General features: G+C 52.9%; 1 protein-coding gene across 1 annotated transcript in view; it reads left to right on the top strand.

The window, feature by feature from the left end:
• UBE2J2 (ubiquitin conjugating enzyme E2 J2) overlaps window positions 1-21422 on the top strand; it is a 36958-nt gene that overhangs the window by 4231 nt on the left and 11305 nt on the right. The window contains exon 2 of the mRNA XM_075329282.1: window positions 3516-3646. Within this exon, the coding sequence (XP_075185397.1) occupies window positions 3516-3646 (131 nt within the window). The remainder of the gene's footprint in view (window positions 1-3515; window positions 3647-21422) is intronic.

Below are 21422 nucleotides of genomic sequence, written 5' to 3' on the forward strand. Positions count from 1 at the left end.
CTATTTTTACCCGAAAAGCCTCTCGTTATAGGTCTAGATGAAGCCTGAGATGTAGAACTTTCATCCTCCACTGAGGAGATGGAGGAGGCCGATACGGAATTAGGGAGTCCGACAAAATGTCTCCTCCGGCGTGTTGTCCCCTTCCATCGATACACCTGCTGGTTTTTATAATCAGTGACGGCACGTTGGTATTTTTTGGTTTTGTTAGAGACCAACTCCTTTTCCCACTTGACAAACTCCTTATTCATTGTCTCGTGGAAATTAGATAACTCAGCGGGGGTGAGTTCCTTCGTGGTACGGTCTTGTAGAACAGAAATCTCCTCATCAATGGCACGGAGAGAGGCCTCATTATTATTAATAAGAGGCCCCATGAAGGACCTGGAGCAGGCAGAAGCTGCTTCCTCCCAGTCCCTCTTAAACGTCTCATCCGTGACACTGAAAGAGGGAAAGACCTGTACCCTAAGACCTCTAGGTATTAACCCCCGATCAACCTAGCGCTGCATGAAGGCCTTATTCCACCAGAGTCTCATTCTGCGGTTGAACAACAATTTGATTTGGTTGCAGAGTTCCCTGTGATTTCTTGAATCCGCTGAATTGTCCACTTCGCCCTCTGTGTCTGTGTGCTTCAGAACTGTTAGATTATTGCTAAATACTGATGTTCTCCATATACGCGGGGTCACATGGGCAGAGCCTCTGTATGATGTACTGCTTCGGGCATCTTTTTATGGCCACTATAATGAGTGGTCTATTGGGTCTTCTCCCCCTCCCCCCAAAAAGCAAAACGAGAACTGAGTGTACCGGAGGGACACCTCCAGCATTTAGAGAAGCCATATTCAGTATCATACTCCTATAAAGTATAGTAAGGGCTGGAGGTGGCGGAAAATAAGATGGTACTCTCATCTCTGTTCCCTTTCTTCTTTCAGTTTCAGTTTCTCTGTGCAGGCGGGAGGGCACATGCCAGTGAGCGAGTCCTGAACCGGCCCATCCAGATACATGTAGACTTTGTTCATGCCTACTACGTTAGCCCAGTCTTAAAGTGAACCTGTCAGGTGCAATATGCACTCAGAACCACGAGCAGTCCTGGATACATACTGCTAATCCCTGCCTAACCGTCCCTGTATACACTAGCATAGATAAAGGATTTCTAAAGATCTTTTACCGTATGCTAATGAGCGAGGGGACTAGTCCCCTGGGCGTTAGTCGCCCCTCAATAGCATGTTAATACGCCCCTGGGGATATGCTAACATGCTAATGAATACACAGCATCACAGGATGATCTCACTCACCTCTCCGTTGCCGGACGCTGGATTTCGGCTCAGTGCGTGTGACCCCGGAGTTTGGGTCATGCGCACTAGTTCAGTTTGCAAACAGGACACGTACACCCCGAGTTCATAGTGCGCATGACCCAAACACCGGGGTCATGCGCACTGAGCCGAAATCCAGCGTCGGGCGGCGATGAGGTGAGTGACATCATCCTGTGACGCTGTGTATTCATTAGCATGGTAGCACTCTCACAGGGCTGTACTAACATGCTAATGAGGCGTGACTAACGCCCAGGGGACTAGTCTCTGCGCTCATTAGCATAAGATAAAGGATCTTTAGGCTATGTGCCCACGCTGCGGAAAATGCGCGGATTTTGCCACGGATTTCTCGCGGAAAAGCCGCGGATTTCCCGAAAATCTGCAGCTCAGGCACTTCCCAGCCATTTCTATGGCATTTTGGAAATGCTGTGCCCACGCTGCGGATTTTTCCGCAGCGGATTTCGTGCGGATTTTGATCCGGAAAAATTTGCAACATGTCAATTATTGTTGCGGGTTTTCATCCGGATTTTGGCTTTAAAATTGGGAAAAAAAAAATAAAAAATCCGCACCTTTGAAAAGGTGCGGATTTTGCGGGAAAGCTGCGGATTTTGATGCAGAAAAATCTGCAGCTACATTCTCCCGTGGACACATAGCCTTAGACATACTTTTTCTAAAGATCTCTTTATCTATACTACTAGATACAGGGACTGTTAGGCAGGGATTAGTAATATGCACCAGAACTGCTCGTGGTGTTGGGTGCATATTGGACCTGACAGGTTCCCTTTAAGATGACCGTCCACGTCAGATCGTTCAGCTGTCGGCCATCTCTATTGATTTCCTCATACATGGGAGCACTGGCTTGATCAAGTATCCCCGTGTTCTCTGGTGCCAGACATCACTGCCCCTTTCCCCGTATTCCCCCACCCTTCTCCAGGGAATCGCTGTTCCCCATTCCTCCTCTGGAGATACTCACTGCCTCCCCCCCCCCCTTCCTCCATCCAGACTCCAGATAGATATTGGCGCTGTCCTTATAACATGAGCAAGCAGCGCCACCCAGAGCTATGACGCTGTCTGTATGGGTCATTAGTTCCGCGACTGGACAGGATTTAGACCGCTATAATATGGTTGCGTTTCTGCATCTTCATTATGACTGCAATACTTGGGATGTCCAGGATCCAAACTGTCATCAGTGTAAAATTCAGTCCCCACCTGTTCTGCAAACATTTTACCTCTTAAGGCCCCTTTCACACGTCCGTGAAAAATCACGCACGTTTTTCACGGACGTGTCAAAGGTGCGTTTTGCCCTCCGTGAGCCGTGTTTATGGCACACGTGCGTTATCCGTGATAACACATGGAGAACGGGAACTTTCTGCTCACCTGTCCCTGGCGTCGCTGTCCGTGGTGCTGATCTTCGGTCCTGCCGACTCCCCGCTGCTGCTGCTTCCAGCCACAGTGAAGGGAATATGCAATGGGCATAATGAGCGGGGGTGGGAAGCAAGTGACAGCAGCGGCAGAGACAGGAGGGCAGGAGAAGGTGAGTAATGTTTTTTTTTTTTTTCCAGGCACGTGTGTTTTCTCTGGCGCGTGTCACACGAAACACCTCCGTGTGGTCCATTTGCGCTCCGTGTGACACCCGTGATGCCGGAGAAAACCGGACATGTCTACGTGTGGCGCCCACGGGCACACTGTCTATGGCAGAATACGCACATGAGCGCAGACCCATTGATTTAAATGGGTCTACTTGTGCCCGTGTCTCCGGTACGTGAGGAAAAGGACCAAACACGTATTGGAGACACGGACGTGTGAAAGAGGCCTAAAGAACAACTGAAAAGGCACAATGGTCATGTCTCACACTTGAAGGGGTTCTCCAAGAGTGGAGGAAGTTATGACCGCAGCCAATCCGTTCTCCTGAGCTGACTACGTTGCTTTACCGCTGAGGCCAGTCATTGGCTGCAGCGGTCACGTGCTGTGGACAGGATATCCCTGTAAACAAAAGGCTGGTAGGGAGCAGCAGTGACTGTCACGGGAAGAATTGCTTTCCTTTGTTGCTTTATAGCGTTACTTGTATTTCCCACAATTTTGTCTGTTATCGGACGACCCCTTTTCAGAGGGTTTTTACAACATTGTAAATGGGTAAGATTGCACAGATTAGTGAAAGTATTTATGGATTGTTACTTGAGTGACACGTCGTCTTTCTTCTTCTTTTTCTTATAGATGAGCAGCAACAGTAATAAGAGAGCACCAACCACTGCAACACAACGGTTAAAGCAGGACTACCTGAGGATTAAGAAAGACCCAGTGCCTTACATTTGCGCTGAACCTCTTCCATCAAACATTTTGGAATGGTGAGTACCCCGGCTTCCACAGTCAGAATCGGGAGTGTCCTGCCCCCTCTAAGTGTTCTTCACATGGCCCCATGTATCGGAAGTCACCTGTCCTATTAGGCTATGTGACCACGGGGACAGTGTCCTGCGGATATATCCGCAGGAAATTCCGCAGGTGCTCCCAGGAAACAGCACCACATCTTTTGTCTGTTTCCATGCTGCGGAATGTCCTGCGGATATAGTGCGGGCATTCTGCATTGAGGATACAGTACCATGGCTTCGGCACTGCATCCTCAATGCAGAACAAGTGCTGCAGTGATCGGGGGAGTTCATACTTACCTTCATCATGCAGCACCTCGCTTTCCGGCAGCCGGGTCACTCTCCCAGCGTCTGCAGGAGAAGGTGGGCGGGCCTGAACTAGCTCCGGCAGTCACATGACCGGAGCTCGTGCAGGCTCCGCCCACCCCTTCCTGTACCTGGATTCACCGCGCTCCTGTACACCGGATGGAGAAAGTGACTCCGGTGAGGCAGGTAAGTATATGGGACCCTGCGGAGAAATCCGCAACAATAATTGACATGCTGCAGATTTTTCCGCACGATTTCCGCTGCGGAAAAAATCCGCAGCGTGGGCACAGCCAATGGCTGTGGAGTAGCTGTGCTGCAGATTTCTGGAAAATCCGCGGCTTTTCCGCGAGAAATCCGCGGCAAAATCCGTGCATTTTCCGCAGCGTGGGCGCACAGCCTTAGACATGCGGTTATTTTAGTCCCTGGCTTTCATCAGTTGATTATTTTGCCAAAGGACTTTCTGTAGGTCTGTGAAGTCACGGGGCATCGCTCCTTCAAGGACAGGACAGTCATTGGCACGGCATTACAGAAACACCCATGTCACAGTCCTGGCCTCCGTACAGATACATGATATGATCACACAGAGTTTAGATGCTCTATACCCTTTAATACTACATCCCAATCACAGGTAAAGGCCCCGTCACACGCTACGATATATCTAACGGTATGTCGTCGGGGTCACGCCGTTAGTGACGCACATCCGGCATCGTTAGAGATGTCGTAGCATGTGACACGTCCGAACGACTGTTAATGAGCAAAAATACTCACCTTATCGTTGATCGTTGACACGTCGTTTATTTTCATAATGTCGTTTCTCCTTCTGCGCGCCGGTTGTTCGTCGTTCCGGAGGCAGCATACATCGCTACGTGTGACACCCCGGGAACGACAAACAACAACTTACCTGCATCCTGCCGGCAATGTGGAAGGAAGGAGGTGGGCGGGATGTTACGTCCCGCTAATCTCCGCCCCTCCACTTCTATTGGCCGGCCATTGTGTGACGTCGCTGTGACGACGAACCTCCCTCCCCCTTCGGGAAGAGGATGTTCGCCGCCCACAGCGACGTCGCTACGGAGGTAAGTACGTGTGACGGGAGTTAGCGACATTGTGCACCACGGGCAACTAATTGCCCGTGACGCACAAACGACGGGGGCGATCGCACGATATATCGTAGCATGTAACGCCACCTTAAGGCTTGTTTCACGTCAGCGTTTTTTCTTCATCATTCCTTATGGGAGACCCAGACCATGGGTGTATAGCTTCTGCCTCCGGAGGACACACAAAGTACTACACTAAAAAGTGTAGCTCCTCCCTCCTAGCATATACACCCCCTGGATAACCAAATCTAGCCAGTTCAATGCTTTGTGTTCAGGAGGCACACATCCACACATGCATTCTCATCTGATTTTTGATTTTAAAGAGTTTGAAGAAAAGCGGGTCCAAGCTGGACTCCCGGCATGTCCCTTCTCACCCCACTGTATCGGCGGTGCTGTTAAGGTTGATTTCAAGGCTGGAGCCTTTACATGCCGCGCTCCTTCACCATCCCTCGGGCTCTGGCTTGAAGTGGGAGCCAGCACGGTTCTCACTGCTTTGCAGGAGACCGGTCTCCATCCGCAGCCCTTTCAGGACCCTGCCGGATGGAGCACTCACCCCTCAGGGACCTGGCCCTGCGTCTCACAAGCTAAGTATTTGAGACGTTATTGCAGGGGGTCCTTTTGTATCTTTATTGTTGGGGAGAGTGTGTCAGGTTACTTTGGTGACATTTCCGGCCGGTTCTCTGGTTTTCACCTGAGAACCGCGCCGAGGGTGCCTGCTCGCCGGCCGCATTGTAAAATTTAGGCCCCGGCTTCGGCTGCGGCCTACTTTCGTTTTCACTGCCCCTGCATGTCAGTCATGCAGAGGGACAGTGCGGCGCCGCCCACCGGCCGTTCAGCTCAGGGGAGGACACTCCTCTCTGAGGAGATGTTTCCCTCCCCTGGATATCTCCTTGGCCCTCCGGTTCCCGCTCTTGGACTAGGCCCCGCCCCCCCTCCTCCCTCCGGCGCCATTTTATCAGCGTTCTCACACTGATCGGCGCCGGCTGCTGCATCTCTGCAACCTGTCTGGGGGTCCGAGCTGTGGGATCCGGAGGGCACACAAAACGGTCTGGTAAGCCACAACCTCTGGTTGTGGACTTTATTATACACTCTCTGGGGGTCATTCTGAAGGAGTGTGTTCTTTACTGCAGAGCCTCCACCTCAGCAGCATGTCTCACACTAGGAGCAAGGCTGCAAGGCTGTACTCAATATGCACTGCATGTAAGCTCGTACTGCCTGAACCGAGCACATATCCTCATTGTGATGCCTGCTCTAACATGGTGGTGCCTCAGCCTGGAGTCTCCCCAGTGGTCCCTCAGGCTGCTCCGGCCCCGGTGGCTGAACACTCGGCTTGGGTAGAATCCTTCTCTAAGTCTATCTCCCAGTCCTTTGCCGACTCCATGGGAGAGTTGTCCCGGACTCTGCTGAGCATGCATCAGCCCCCTTCTCAGGGCGCCTCTGCTGCTTCGGCTCGCTCTGCAGAGCTCACAGAGGATTCTTCATCTGCTCCCAGACCCCGTCCTCCTAAAAGGAGACGCAGGGTCCCCTCTCCTTCCTCGTCCCGCGGCTCCGATTCACGAGCCGACTCGCAGGACGAGGAGGATGTCTTTACTGGGGGCTCGGACGCTACCTCCATGTGCCCCATTGATCTGACCGAGGGTGATGCGGATGTTAGTGATTTGATTGCGTCCATTAATTCTGTACTGGACCTCAATCCGCCAGTATCAGAGGAGCAACCCTCTCTGGCAGAAAAGCACCAGTTTACCTTGCCTAAGAGAACAAGAAGTGTGTTCTTTAACCACTCCAGTTTTCAAGCCACTGTGTCCAAGCCCAGAGCCTGTCCTGACAAACGCTTCCCAAATCGTGGTTCTGATGACCGTTTTCCTTTTCCACCAGAGGTGGCCAAGGAGTGGGCTCACTCACCAAAGGTATACCCTCCGGTGTCTAGACTCTCAGCCCGGACAGTTGTATCTGTAGCTGATGGCACCTCCCTTAAGGATCCCACTGACCGCCAGGTTGACCTCCTGGCCAAGTCTGTCTATGAGGCGGCAGGGGCCTCGTTCTCCCCATCCTTTTGCAGCAGTGTGGGCTCTCAAAGCCATCTCTGCTTCCCTAGAGGAGATGCATTCCCTCACTAGGGACTCTATGCCTGAATTGGTTGCCTTAACTTCCCAGGCTTCAGCCTTTTCAGCCTACGCCATGTCTGCCATGCTGGAGGCCTCTCACCGCACTGCTGTGGCCTCCGCTAATTCCCTCGCTATCCGCAGGATTTTGTGGCTGCGAGAGTGGAAGGCAGATGCTTCTTCAAAGAAGTACCTTGCTGGGCTCCCATTTGCCGGGTCCAGGCTGTTCGGTGAACAACTGGATGAAATTAAGGAGGCTACTGGCGGGAAGAGTACTTCCTTGCCACAGACTAAACCCAGGAAACCTGTCCAGGGCAGGAACCAGTCGAGGTTTCGTTCCTTTCGTTCCTCTAACTGGGCGGCCTCTAAGCCCTCGGCCTCGTCCACTAACTCAGCCAAGGACCAGAAGCCCACCTGGCGCAAGAAGCCGCGTCCACAAAGGTCCGCAGGAGCTGCTGCCACCAAGGCAGCCTCCTCTTGACTATGTGGCCGAGCCAGCAACGTCCTTGGTCGGTGGCAGGCTCTCCCACTTTGGCGACGTTTGGTTTCAACACGTCTCCGATCAGTGGGTGCGGGATATCATCTCCCACGGCTACAGGATAGAGTTCTATTCCAGCCCGCCAAACAGATTTTTTCTGTCAACTCCCCCCTGCTCCAAGGCTGCCACCTTCTCGCAGGCCGTGGCATCCTTACAGGCCAACAGAGTAATTGTACCGGTTCCCGCCAGGGAACGGTTCAGAGGTTTTTACTCAAATCTCTTCCTAGTCCCCAAAAAGGACGGTTCCTTCCGGCCCATCCTGGATCTCAAGCTTCTCAACAAGCATGTTCAGGTGCGGCATTTTCGCATGGAGTCTCTGCGATCAGTCTTTGCCTCAATGACCCAAGGAGATTTCCTGGCATCCATCGACATCAGAGATGCCTATCTGCATGTGCCAATTGCAGTTTCTCACCAGCGTTGGCTACGTTTTGCAATCGGAGAGGAACATTTCCAATTCGTGGCTCTCCTCTTCGGGTTAGCCACGGCCCCTCGAGTATTTCCAAGGTCATGGCAGCAGTGGTTGCGGTTCTGCACCTCCAGGGGTTGGCAGTGATTCCTTACCTGGACGACCTTCTTGTCAAGGCTTCATCCAGTGCAGACTGTCAGCGGAGTGTCTCACTCACTCTCGCCACTCTTGTTCAATTCGGGTGGCTTGTCAATCTGCCCAAGTCCACTCTGACCCCGACCCAAAAACTTACGTACCTAGGGATGCAATTCGAGACTCTGCCGGCACTTGTGAAGCTGCCCTTAGTCAAACAGTAGTCCCTCCATCTGGCGGTGCGCTCTCTGTTGAGGCCCCGCCGTCATTCCATCAGGCACCTCATGCAGGTGCTGGGTCAGATGGTGGCGTCAATGGAAGCGGTTCCCTTTGCCCAGTTCCATCTGCGTCCTCTGCAGCTGGACATTCTCCGCTGTTGGGACAAGCGGACTTCTTCCTTGCACAGGTTGGTGGCTCTGTCGCCACAGACCAAGAGCTCTCTTCAGTGGTGGCTTCGGCCCCTCTCTCTGTCTCAGGGACGCTCCTTCCTGATCCCGTCCTGGGTGATTCTCACCACGGATGCCAGTCTATCCGGCTGGGGAGCAGTATTTCTCCACCACCGAGCACAGGGCACTTGGACTCCGTCCGAATCAGCCCTCTCGATCAATGTGCTGGAGATCAGAGCTGTGCTTCTAGCTCTCGTAGCCTTTCACCACCTGTTGGCGGGCAAGCACATTCGAGTCCAGTCAGACAACGCTGTGACCCTTACCCCCTGAACAAACATGGTGGGCTGGTCAAGGAGCACAGACAATGCATTTCCCTTTTTGTAACTTCAGAGTGAGCTGAAACTTGAAGAGAGCAGGAGCCCAGCCTGGGTGGCTGTGGACACGGACGGAGCTAGGCCTGTGTGGCGGCCCGTGGGATTGTGTGGAACTCTTTGGACTACTGTAAGGACGATTGCTTTGTTATCCGGTCCGAGGATTGTCGGGAAGGGCCCCCGAATCTGTTTTACGTGGACTTATCGTGTGCTGTTCTTGTATTCCTGTTAATAAACCTGTTGGATCGTCCCTCGGCCTCGTCCATCCTTTGCTCTGTTGTACACTCCCGTCACAAACTGGCTGGCAGCGCTGGGATCAGAGCAGAAAGAATGGAGGACAACGGCCCATTAACATCTGGAATCAGAACCTCAGAGTACAAGAACTGGACTGTGGTGAGCCTACAAACAATGGCCCGTGAATTAGGAGTCGGTTACAAAGGACTCTCTAAGGAGCAACTAATTGAGGCATTGGAAAACGCTTGCCTGCAAGATGGCACCGAGGAACAATTTCCACAGCAAAGGGAGGAAAGACGGGAGCTGGAGGTAAATACCCAAAAAAGTCAATGGATTGTGTGGTATGAGGAGGAAATGGCACTGCTTGGAGATGAGGCCACCATAGAAGATAAGAGGGAGGCTATTTGCGGAGCTAAGGAGAGGGCATTGCTGGAGAGGAGGCTTGCTGTGGAAGCAGCTAGAGGCTCCAGACAGACTGTAACCCCAGCACCCACCATGAGGGAACTTCCCAGGGTGTCCCGCAAAGACTTTAAGCCGTTTAATGAGGCTGCAGGCGACATTGAGGGCTTCTTCCAGGACTTTGAGCATCAGTGTCGATTAATGGAAGTCCCGGACAGGGAGCGTGTCCGGCATCTGGTTGGGCTCCTAGAGGGGGGAGCTGCTGAAGCCTATAGAGCTATGGACCCTCGGTGGAACTGTGAGTATGCGGATATTAAACATACTATTCTAGAACATTATGCTGTGACCCCAGACACTTACAGGACTCAGTTCCGTGCTTTAGCCTGTGATGGGGAAGTGTCTTTTAAGATATATGCTCATAGACTCAAACAAATATGTAATCGCTGGCTGGAGGCAGAGGAGGCCTTATCTTGGGAGACCTTCCTCCAGGTCATCCTAAAAGAGCAGTTCTATGCCAGGTGCCCAGCGGAAATCAGAGAATGGGTGCGTGAGAGAAAACCAGCGACAGTGGAGGAAGCTGCTGCTCTAGCTGATGAGGTGCTCACTATCAAGCCTCAGTGGAGGGTTCTGTTGGAGGATGGAGAGACGCCTAACAGCTCCACAACACCGGATGCCCCCAGTTATTCTGTCCCCATTGTTCCCCGTTCCTCTAAGCCACCACATGTTGATACCCGTGTTAATGTGCCTCCAGTTGCTTCTACTGCACTTTCTGGAATACGCCGGGGAGAGGAAGTAACAGAGCGCAGGTGTTATGTTTGTAGGCATCCCGGGCATTTGCAGGCCTCATGCCCAGCCAGCCCATGGAGGAATCATCCTCAAACCCCTACAGCACCTTCAGGTGGGAGCCGGCCTCCAAGTTCCCCTACCCCTTACCCAAGAGGACGCCTTGGATGGAGGGAGACCCAGCTCAGATGCTATCAATGTGGACAGCCAGGGCATCGGCAAGTCTCCTGCCCAGCTGTTCAAATGAGGACTGATCCTGCACCCAATCGGATTGTTAATTATTTACAGCCCAGTGCCATGGAGGAAGATGTGGCACCGTTATGTGAGGACTGGCCTAGTGACTCAGCCCCCCATGTTGCACCACCAGGAGTTTACGGGGTGCGACCCGCAGTTATGACGACTTCTGCTCATCGAGGTAAGCACTTGCAGGAGGTTGTGCTGGATGGACAGAGACTTGTTGGATTTTGTGACTCGGGTGCTTTCCTCACACTGGCTGATCCCCGAGTGGTTCGGCCTGAGGCAATCCATAGAGGACCTGGGATTGTCATTGAACTGGCTGGTGGACAATGGAGGACTATTCCCACAGCCACTGTGGATCTGAACTTTGGTTTTGGGGTCAGGCGATGTGTGGTTGGGGTGATGGGTGGTCTGCCTGCAGCTGTTCTCCTGGGCAATGATGTGGGAGAGCTACGATGCCAATTCGTGGCTGCATGAAGCCACATGTAAGTAACGCTCTGCCTGTGTGTACTTAACCAGTGACCTGTAGAGGTCCCTAGTACGTACACAAGTTGGGAGGGGGAGGGATTGTGAAGATGTAATTTACCCTCTCACTGTATATGCTGTGATACTATGTCATGATATGTATATTTACCTGGTTGTATTAGTTGTAATTCATGTATTTTCTTGGGGGAGCTACTGGTCTCAATGTGTCTCTCTCATACAATTGTAGTCTTGGCATCTAATGTGATTATGTAAATAGCCTGTCTTCTTCTATCCAGAGTTGTGTATCTAGTCTGTAATTGCATTGGCCAGTGAAGGAATAGTCATTGTTCTGCACAGCAGGGGATCCCTTCATCTACTGTGGCTGTCAGACATATTGGAGCCCTGTGATGGACCAAACCATTGATGATAGGATGTGTGACCCTTACCCCCTGAACAAACATGGTGGGCTGGTCAAGGAGCACAGACAATGCATTTCCCTTTTTGTAACTTCAGAGTGAGCTGAAACTTGAAGAGAGCAGGAGCCCAGCCTGGGTGGCTGTGGACACGGACGGAGCTAGGCCTGTGTGGCGGCCCGTGGGATTGTGTGGAACTCTTTGGACTACTGTAAGGACGATTGCTTTGTTATCCGGTCCGAGGATTGTCGGGAAGGGCCCCCGAATCTGTTTTACGTGGACTTATCGTGTGCTGTTCTTGTATTCCTGTTAATAAACCTGTTGGATCGTCCCTCGGCCTCGTCCATCCTTTGCTCTGTTGTACACCCCCGTCACAAACGCGACAGCAGTTGCCTACATCAATCACCAGGGCGGGACACGCAGCCGCCTGGCAATGTTGGAGGTTCAACGCATTCTTCAATGGACGGAGGACTCAAAGTCCACCATATCCGCAGTCCACATCCCAGGCGTGGAAAACTGGGAGGCAGATTATCTCAGCCGTCAAACCGTGGACAGCGGCGAGTGGGCTCTGCATCCGGCAGTGTTCCGGTCGATCTGCCGCAAGTGGGGCACTCCGGAAGTGGATCTAATGGCATCCCGGCACAACAACAAGGTCCCGGTTTACGTGGCTCGCTCCCACGATCCTCAGGCCTTTGCAGCGGACGCGCTGGTTCAGGATTGGTCCCAGTTCCGTCTGTCTTACGTGTTTCCCCCTCTAGCTCTCTTGCCCAGAGTCCTGCGCAAGATCAGAATGGAGGGCCGTCGGGTCATACTCATTGCTCCAGACTGGCCCAGGCGAGCTTGGTACCCAGACCTGCTCCGTCTGTCCGTAGAGGTGCCGTGGCATCTCCCGGACCGCCCAGACCTTCTCTCTCAAGGTCCGTTCTTCCGCCAGAATTCTGCGGCTCTCAGATTGTCGGCGTGGCTCTTGAGTCCTGGATCCTGACGGCTTCCGGCATTCCTCCCGAAGTCATCTCCACTATGACTCAGGCTCGGAAGTCTTCCTCGGCCAAGATTTACCACAGGACTTGGAGAATTTTCCTGTCCTGGTGTCGTTCTTCCGGGCATGCCCCTTGGCCTTTTTCCTTGCCGACCATCCTGTCCTTTCTACAGTCCGGTCTGCAGCTAGGACTATCCCTCAATTCCCTTAAGGGACAGGTCTCGGCTCTGTCAGTGTTGTTCCAGCGGCGTATCGCCCGACTGGCCCAGGTGCGCACCTTCATGCAGGGTGCATCTCACATCATTCCACCTTACCGGCGGCCTTTGGATCCCTGGGACCTTAATCTGGTCCTCACGGCCTTACAAAAACCCCCCTTTGAGCCTCTTAGGGAGGTTTCTTTGTTTCGACTTTCACAGAAGGTCGTTTTTCTGGTGGCCATAACTTCTCTTAGGAGAGTCTCTGATTTGGCTGCGCTCTCTTCGGAGTCACCTTTTTTGGTTTTTCACCAAGACAAGGTGGTTCTCCGTCCGACTCCGGACTTTCTCCCTAAGGTTGTGTCTCCTTTCCACCTTAACCAGGACATTTCCCTGCCTTCCTTTTGTCCGGCTCCTGTGCATCGCTTTGAGAAAGCGTTGCATACTTTAGATCTGGTGCGGGCGCTCCAGATCTATGTGTCACGCACCGCTGTTCTTAGGCGGTGCACCTCTCTTTTTGTGCTGACCACAGGTCAGCGCAAGGGTCTCTCGGCTTCTAAACCGACCCTAGCTCGTTGGATTAGGTCGGCCATATCCGATGCCTACCAGTGCACTCAGGTGCCTCCCCCGCCGGGGATCAAGGTGCATTCGACCAGAGCTGTCGGTGCCTCTTGGGCTTTCAGGCACCAGGCTACGGCTCAGCAGGTCTGTCAGGCTGCCACTTGGTCTAGTCTGCACACCTTTTCGAAGCACTACCAAGTGCATGCTCATGCTTCGGCAGATGCGAGCTTGGGCAGACGCATCCTTCAGGCGGCTGTCGCCCGTTTGTGAAGTTAGGTTTTGCCTACTTCTCAGTTCTGTTTATTTCCCACCCATGGACTGCTTTGAGACGTCCCATGGTCTGGGTCTCCCACAAGGAACGATGAAGAAAAAGAGAATTTTGTTTACTTACCGTAAATTCTTTTTCTTATAGTTCCGACATGGGAGACCCAGCACCCTCCCTGTTGCCTGTTGGCAGTTTTCTTGTTCCGTGTGTTATCACCGGCTGTTGTTGTAGACAGAGGTTCCGGTTGTTCCGGGTTTTGCTCTATCTCTACTTGTGGGTGGATGTCCTCCTTCAGCTTTTGCACTAAACTGGCTAGATTTGGTTATCCAGGGGGTGTATATGCTCGGAGGGAGGAGCTACACTTTTTAGTGTAGTACTTTGTGTGTCCTCCGGAGGCAGTAGCTATACACCCATGGTCTGGGTCTCCCATGTCGGAACTATAAGAAAAAGAATTTACGGTAAGTAAACAAAATTCTCTTTTTTGAAGGACGTCAAAAAAACGCAATCTGCATGTGACTGGATCCTGTTGATCAACTGTTGCACGCACGCATGCAAACGCAAGTGTTATTTGAAAGGATCCTTTGACTTCCAGTTTATGGGCGGGCATTGGAGTCATGTGATCGGGAGTCGATGGAAATCGACGATGGGATCGGGAGGCGGGAGAGATCACTCCAGGAGGTTTCTGGCCATGCTCACTAGACTAAACCGGATCCTTTCTATGAGCATACCACCGTTCACATGCGTTCATAGCAAATTTCCCATAGAGAACAGAGATCCTCCATGATTGTGGTCCCATGACTATTGTGCAAAAAATAGCCCTTTCCTATGGGAGATCGATGGCATCATGTTCATCCTCATGGAGGTCTGGCAATGAGATGACAGTGCTGTGCTACTAATGTAAACTTTGCACGTTGGGATCAGACTCATGCGATCTTGTGTCGCACCATCTTGGCATTATGATCACATTGCTTAGCGCACATGACGCCGGTGGGATTAATCTCACGGTTATGTCACTGGCCACCAAAAGCTAGATGACACCTAAATCCTATTGAAGTGGATGTGGTTGAGCTGCAGTACCACCCACGGCCTGGGTACAGGTGTGTCGCTGTTTATCAAAGATGGCCACCACCGTAATCCCCAACAATGGCTTGCAGGGGCGGCTCGGACACCTCTTTACCCCAATTTTTTTTATTTACAGCTCCATAATACAGCAACTGATCTGGGTGAGAGGCTGGTATTTGTTTTCAGCTTTCTAAGGTCACATGCATAGAAGATCACACGTGGAGCAAACAAACCAAAGGGCCGTGTGTGCACAGAGCTGGTTTATTGGGTCTGAGCGATAAGAGCAGCTGTTCAGTATTGTAATCTGTCTGCTGGGGTGACCCCACTGCTATGAAAGGCATTGGACATACTTTTTTTTTTTTTTCCCTTAAGTGTGTGTATAATAGATATAGAGAGAGATAGAGAGAGATATAGAGAGAGATATAGAGAGAGAGAGATATAGAGAGAGATATAGAGAGAGAGAGATAGAGAGAGAGATAGAGAGAGAGATATATAGAGAGAGAGAGAGAGATATAGAGAGAGAGAGATTTACACGTGTGTGTGTGTGTTTTTGTTACATACTCAAAAAACATACTTTGTGTGCATACTGTATGTCTGTGCAAGCGTCAAGTGTGTTCACATCTGCACCATTGACTGACTGATTCCTTCTTATTTGATGGGAGGAATAATGCGGCAGTATTTTTCTATCACATCAGACACCATGATAAATAGATCCCTTTTGAGCCCCTCTAAAAACAATACACTCTTCCAGGTTTGGATACACCCTATTGTTTTTTGTAAAGGAACCCATGATGCAGATGTGAACATAGCTGCACAATGATAGGACGTTTCAATGATCTGACTGCTAGAAAAAAAAAGTTTTCTTTGTCGCTCCATTGGGAGACCCAGACAATTGACAATTGGGTGTATAGCTTCTGCCTCTGGAGGCCACACAAAGTATTACACATAAAAAAGTGTAACCCCTCCCCTCTGCCTATACACCCTCCCGTGGATCACGGGCTCCTCAGTTTTATGCTTTGTGTGGAAGGAGGCACACATCCACTCATGAATTCTCAGACTTAGTTATGTCGGTTGGAAGAAAAGTGGACCCCCACGGGGTCCCCGGCATGTTCCCTTCTCACCCCACTATGTCGGCGGTGTTGTTAAGGTTGAGGTACCCATTGCGGGTACAGAGGCTGGAGCCACATGCCGTCTCCTTCACCATCCCTTATGCGGCTCTGGGAGAAGTGGGATCCTGAGCGGTCTTCCATTTGCCGGGACCGTGCTCCATCCGCAGCCCCTGAGAGAACCTACCGGACCGGAGCCTCTCTAACCCCAGGGACCGGGCCCTGCAACTTAAAGGTACTCTGTGTCCCCGTAGGGGATCGTACAGAGAGCGCACCTTCTTCCCAGAAGCCGCGGTAGTTTTAAAACTGAGGAGGCCGGTGGACTTCCGCGCCGACCGTGCCTGCTTGTCGGGCGCGGCCTCAAATTTAGTCCCCGGCTTCACCGCGGCCTAGTCGCAAAAATCCCGCCCCCGGGCCTGCCTGTCAGGGGTAAGGGCGGGTTCTCCGACATGACGTCGGATGTGAGGGCTGGAGCATCCTGCATGTCTTCCTCCCCCCTCACTGACCACTGTGGGGACCCCAGATTCCCGCTCTTTGCTGGCGCCGCCCTCGGCCCCACTCCTCCCCTGAGAGCTCCGGCGGCCATTTTCTGGCATTCTGCCGGTGGATGCTTCTCAGTGAACACAGCTCAGCAGCTCCGGGGGATCCAAGGCAGGGAATCTGGAGGACACACTCCGCTCGTTAGCGGTCGGCAAGCCACACCGGTCACCCGGTGCTGGCCCCCCTGGGGTGCCGGAATAGATACATATAGATATATATATCTGTTCGGTCAGTCCGTATACCTTTTTCCCCATATACCCTCAGTGGTCACTCTCCTAGGAGACAACAGCATGTCGTCCACAAGGAGCAAAGCTGCTAAGGCACAGGTTTTTTTCGCGGCCTGTACCTCTTGTGGGGCTATGTTGCCTGCGGGATCCACGTACCCTCACTGTGAGCAGTGTTCGACTCCTGCCACGCTTGCTCAGCCGGAGCCTCGGGCACTGGTGGGCCCCTCGGCTCAGGTAGACCCCCCTGCTCCCCCTGAGCAGGCTGCAGGGACAGAGTCACCGGTGTTGACCTCTTTCGCTGAGAAACTCTCTCAGTCTCTTTCTCAATCCATGGCACAGTCTTTGGACAAATGGTCTTCTAGGCTCCTGGAGGCATTGCAGTCCAGACCGGACCCTTCACAGGCCCTGGCTCCTGTTAGCTTGTCTCCTCCAGGCACCTCTCGGTCCGCGCCGCAGCGCGCTCCCAGGTTGGCCCCTAGGTCTCAGGCGGAGGACTCCTGCCCGGACCGCAGTCCCAGACCGGCTAAGCGGTCTCGCTTGGACTCTTCCCCGTCTTCCTCATGCTGCTCGGAGGACTCTCAGGAAGACGAGGCAGATGTGGGAGCTCAGGGCTCTGACCCTGACTTCGCCCTTAACCTTGATACACCTGAGGGGGATGCCTTAGTAAATGATCTTATCTCATCCATCAACCAGGTGTTGGATCTCTCTCCCCCGCCTCCTCCCGTGGAGGAGTCGGCTTCTCAGCAGGAGAAACACCAGTTTCGGTTCCCCAAGCGTACGCGCAATACGTTTTTTGATCACTCTAACTTCAGGGATGCTATCCAGAAGCCCAGAGCGGTCCCGGACAAGCGCTTTGCTAAACGGCATACTGACACGCGTTATCCCTTTCCATCTGAAGTTGTTAAGGGCTGGGCTCACTCTCCCAAGGTGGATCCTCCAGTCTCCAAATTGGCTGCTAGGTCCCTTGTGTCTGTTGCAGATGGCTCATCCCTGAAGGATGCCACTGACAGACAGATAGAGCTCTTGGTGAAGTCCATCTATGAGGCCACGGGCGCGTCTTTCGCCCCGGCCTTTGCCGCCGTGTGGGCTCTCCAAGCGATCTCGGCTTGTCTGGCTGAGATTAATGCTGTCACACGGAATTCTGCTCCGCATGTTTCGTCTTTGACCTCCCAGGCATCTGCCTTTTCGTCCTACGCCATGAACGCCGTCCTGGACTCCACTAGCCGTACGGCTGTAGCATCTGCTAACTCCGTGGCAGTCCGCAGGGCCATGTGGCTGCGCGAATGGAAAGCAGACTCGGCTTCCAAAAGGTTCTTAACTGGTCTGCCTTTTTCTGGCGACCGTTTATTTGGCGAACGATTGGATGAGATTATTAAGGAATCAAAGGGAAAGGAATCCTCCTTACCCCAGTCCAGACCTAAGAAGCCTCGGCAACGAAAAATACAATCAAGGTTTCGGTCCTTTCGTCCCTCCGCCAAGCCCCAATCCTCCTCGTCCAACAGGCCGGAGAAAGGCCAGAGGAACTCCTATGCGTGGCGGTCCAAGTCACGCCCCCAAAAGGCCGCAGGAGGCACTGCCTCCAAGACGGCCTCCTCATGACTCTCGGCCTCCCCTAACCGCATCCTCGGTCGGTGGCAGGCTCTCCCGCTTTGGAGACGCCTGGTGGGCACATGTTCAAGACCGATGGGTGAGAGACATTCTGTCCCAGGGTTACAGGATAGAGTTCAGCTCGCGTCCTGCGGCTCGTTTCTTCAGAACCTCCCCGCCCCCCGCTCAGGCCGACGCACTTTTTCAGGCAGTGGACGCTCTAAAGTCAGAAGGTGTTGTGATCCCCGTTCCCCTTCAGGAACGTGGTCGCGGCTTTTACTCCAACTTGTTCGTGGTGCCAAAAAAGGACGGGTCATTCCGTCCCGTTCTGGACCTCAAGCTACTCAACAGACATGTGAGAACCAGACGGTTTCGGATGGAATCTCTCCGCTCGGTCATCGCCTCGTTGTCACAAGGAGACTTCCTGGCATCGATCGACATCAAAGATGCTTATCTCCATGTGCCGATCGCACCCGAACATCAACGTTTCCTACGTTTCGCCATCGGGGACGAACACCTTCAGTTCGTCGCATTGCCCTTCGGCCTGGCGACAGCCCCACGGGTTTTCACCAAGGTCATGGCGTCCGTCGTGGCGGTCCTCCACTCTCAGGGCCACTCGGTGATCCCCTACTTAGACGATCTCCTAGTCAGGGCCCCTTCTCGGGTGGCGTGTCAACAAAGCCTTACCGTCGCTCTGGCGACTCTCCAGCAGTTCGGGTGGATCATCAACTTCCCGAAATCCAAGTTGACACCAACCCAATCACTGACTTACCTCGGGATGGAGTTTCACACACAGCCAGCGTTAGTCAAGCTACCGCGGGACAAACAGCTTTCTCTGCAGGCGAGGGTGCAATCACTTCTTCGGAGTCAATCACACCCCTTAAGGCGCCTCATGCACTTCCTGGGGAAGATGGTGGCAGCTATGGAGGCAGTGCCGTTTGCACAATTTCATCTACGGCCACTCCAATGGGATATTCTCCGCAAATGGGACAAGAGTGCGGCTTCCCTCGGCAAGAACGTCTCTCTTTCCCTTGCGACCAAAACATCACTTCAGTGGTGGCTCCTACCCACATCTCTGTCGGGGGGAAGATCATTCCTACCCCCAACCTGGGCTGTGGTCACCACGGACGCGAGCCTGTCAGGTTGGGGAGCGGTTTTTCTCCACCACAGGGCTCAAGGAACCTGGACTCCGATAGAATCGTCCCTTCAGATCAATATTCTGGAGATAAGGGCAGTATATCTAGCCCTATTGGCTTTCCATCGGTGGCTGGAGGGCAGGCAGATCCGTATCCAGTCGGACAACGCCACTGCCGTCGCCTACATCAGTCACCAAGGCGGCACTCGCAGTCGTCTAGCCTTCCAGGAAGTCCGGCGGATTCTGCAGTGGGTGGAAGACACAGGCTCCACCATCTCCGCAGTTCACATCCCGGGCGTAGAAAACTGGGAAGCAGATTTTCTTAGTCAGTCGTCAGGGCATGGACGCGGGGGAATGGTCTCTGCACCCAGATGTGTTTCGAGAGATCTGTCACCGCTGGGGAACACCGGACATTGATCTCATGGCGTCACGGCACAACAACAAGGTCCCGGCCTTCATGGCACGGTCTCAGGATCACAAAGCTCTGGCGGCGGACGCGTTAGTCCAGGATTGGTCGCAGTATGTGTTTCCCCCTCTGGCAATGCTGCCCAGAGTACTACGCAAGATCAGGTCTGACTGCCGTCGCGCCATTCTCGTCGCTCCAGACTGGCCGAGGCGGTCGTGGTATCCGGATCTGTGGCATCTCACGGTGGGTCAACCGTGGGCACTTCCAGACCGCCCAGACTTGTCACAAGGCCCGTTTTTCCATATGAATTCTGTGGCCCTCAACCTGACTGTATGGCCATTGAGTCCTGGCTCCTAGCGTCTTCAGGGTTATCTCAGGATGTCATTGCCACCATGAGACAGGCCAGGAAGCCAACGTCCGCCAAGATCTATTATAGGTCTTGGCAAATCTTCCTGTCCTGGTGCACTGATAACTGTTTTTCTCCATGGCCGTTTGCCTTACCCACTTTTCTTTCATTCCTTCAATCTGGAATGGACAAGGGTTTGTCCCTCTGCTCTATCAAGGGCCAAGTGTCGGCGCTCTCCGTGTTTTTTCAAAAGCGTCTAGCCAGGCTTCCGCAGGTCCGCACGTTTCTGCAGGGGGTCTGCCACATAGTCCCACCTTACAAACGTCCGTTGGAACCTTGGGACCTTAACAGGGTCCTGACGGCTCTTCAAAAGCCGCCTTTTGAGCCGCTGCGGGATGTCTCTCTCCCGTCTTTCGCAGAAGGTGGCCTTCTTGGTGGCAGTCACGTCACTTCGGAGAGTGTCTGAGCTTGCAGCGCTGTCATGCAAAGCTCCCTTCCTGGTTTTTCACCAGGATAAGGTGGTTCTGCGTCCTGTCCCGGAATTTCTCCCTAAGGTGGTATCCCCTTTTCATCTAAATCAGGATATCTCCTTGCCTTCCTTTTGCCCTAATCCAATTCACCAGTGTGAAAAGGATTTGCACTCTTTGGATCTAGTGAGAGCACTCCGGTTCTACGTGTCTCGCACGGCGCCCCTGCGCCGTTCAGATGCGCTCTTTGTCCTTGTCGCTGGCCAGCGTAAGGGCTCTCAGGCTTCCAAGTCAACCTTGGCTCGGTGGATCAAGGAACCGATTCTCGAGGCCTACCGTTCTTCTGGGCTTCCACTTCCTTCAGGGTTGAAAGCCCATTCTACCAGAGCCGTAGGTGCGTCCTGGGCATTGCGGCACCGGGCGACGGCTCAGCAGGTGTGTCAGGCAGCTACGTGGTCTAGTCTGCACACTTTCACGAAGCACTATCAAGTGCATGCCTATGCTTCGGCAGACGCCAGTCTAGGTAGGCGAGTCCTTCAGGCGGCGGTTGCCCACCTGTAAGAGGGGGCCGTTTCTTCGGCTCTTTCGATTTGAGGTATTTTTACCCACCCAGGGACTGCTCTTGGACGTCCTAATTGGCTGGGTCTTCAATGGAGCGACAAAGAAAAAAAGGGAATTTTGTTTACTTACCGTAAATTCCTTTTCTTCTAGCTCCTATTGGGAGACCCAGACAATTGACAATTGGGTGTATAGCTTCTGCCTCTGGAGGCCACACAAAGTATTACACATAAAAAAGTGTAACCCCTCCCCTCTGCCTATACACCCTCCCGTGGATCACGGGCTCCTCAGTTTTGGTGCAAAAGCAGGAAGGAGGAAACTTATAAATTGGTCTAAGGTAAATTCAATCCGAAGGATGTTCGGAGAACTGAAGACCATGAACCAAAAGATCAATTCAACATGAACAACATGTGTACACAAAAGAACAACCAGCCCGAAGGGAACAGGGGCGGGTGCTGG

This window comes from Anomaloglossus baeobatrachus, chromosome 11 (assembly GCF_048569485.1).
Source record: "Anomaloglossus baeobatrachus isolate aAnoBae1 chromosome 11, aAnoBae1.hap1, whole genome shotgun sequence".
NCBI classification, from domain to species: domain Eukaryota; kingdom Metazoa; phylum Chordata; class Amphibia; order Anura; family Aromobatidae; genus Anomaloglossus; species Anomaloglossus baeobatrachus.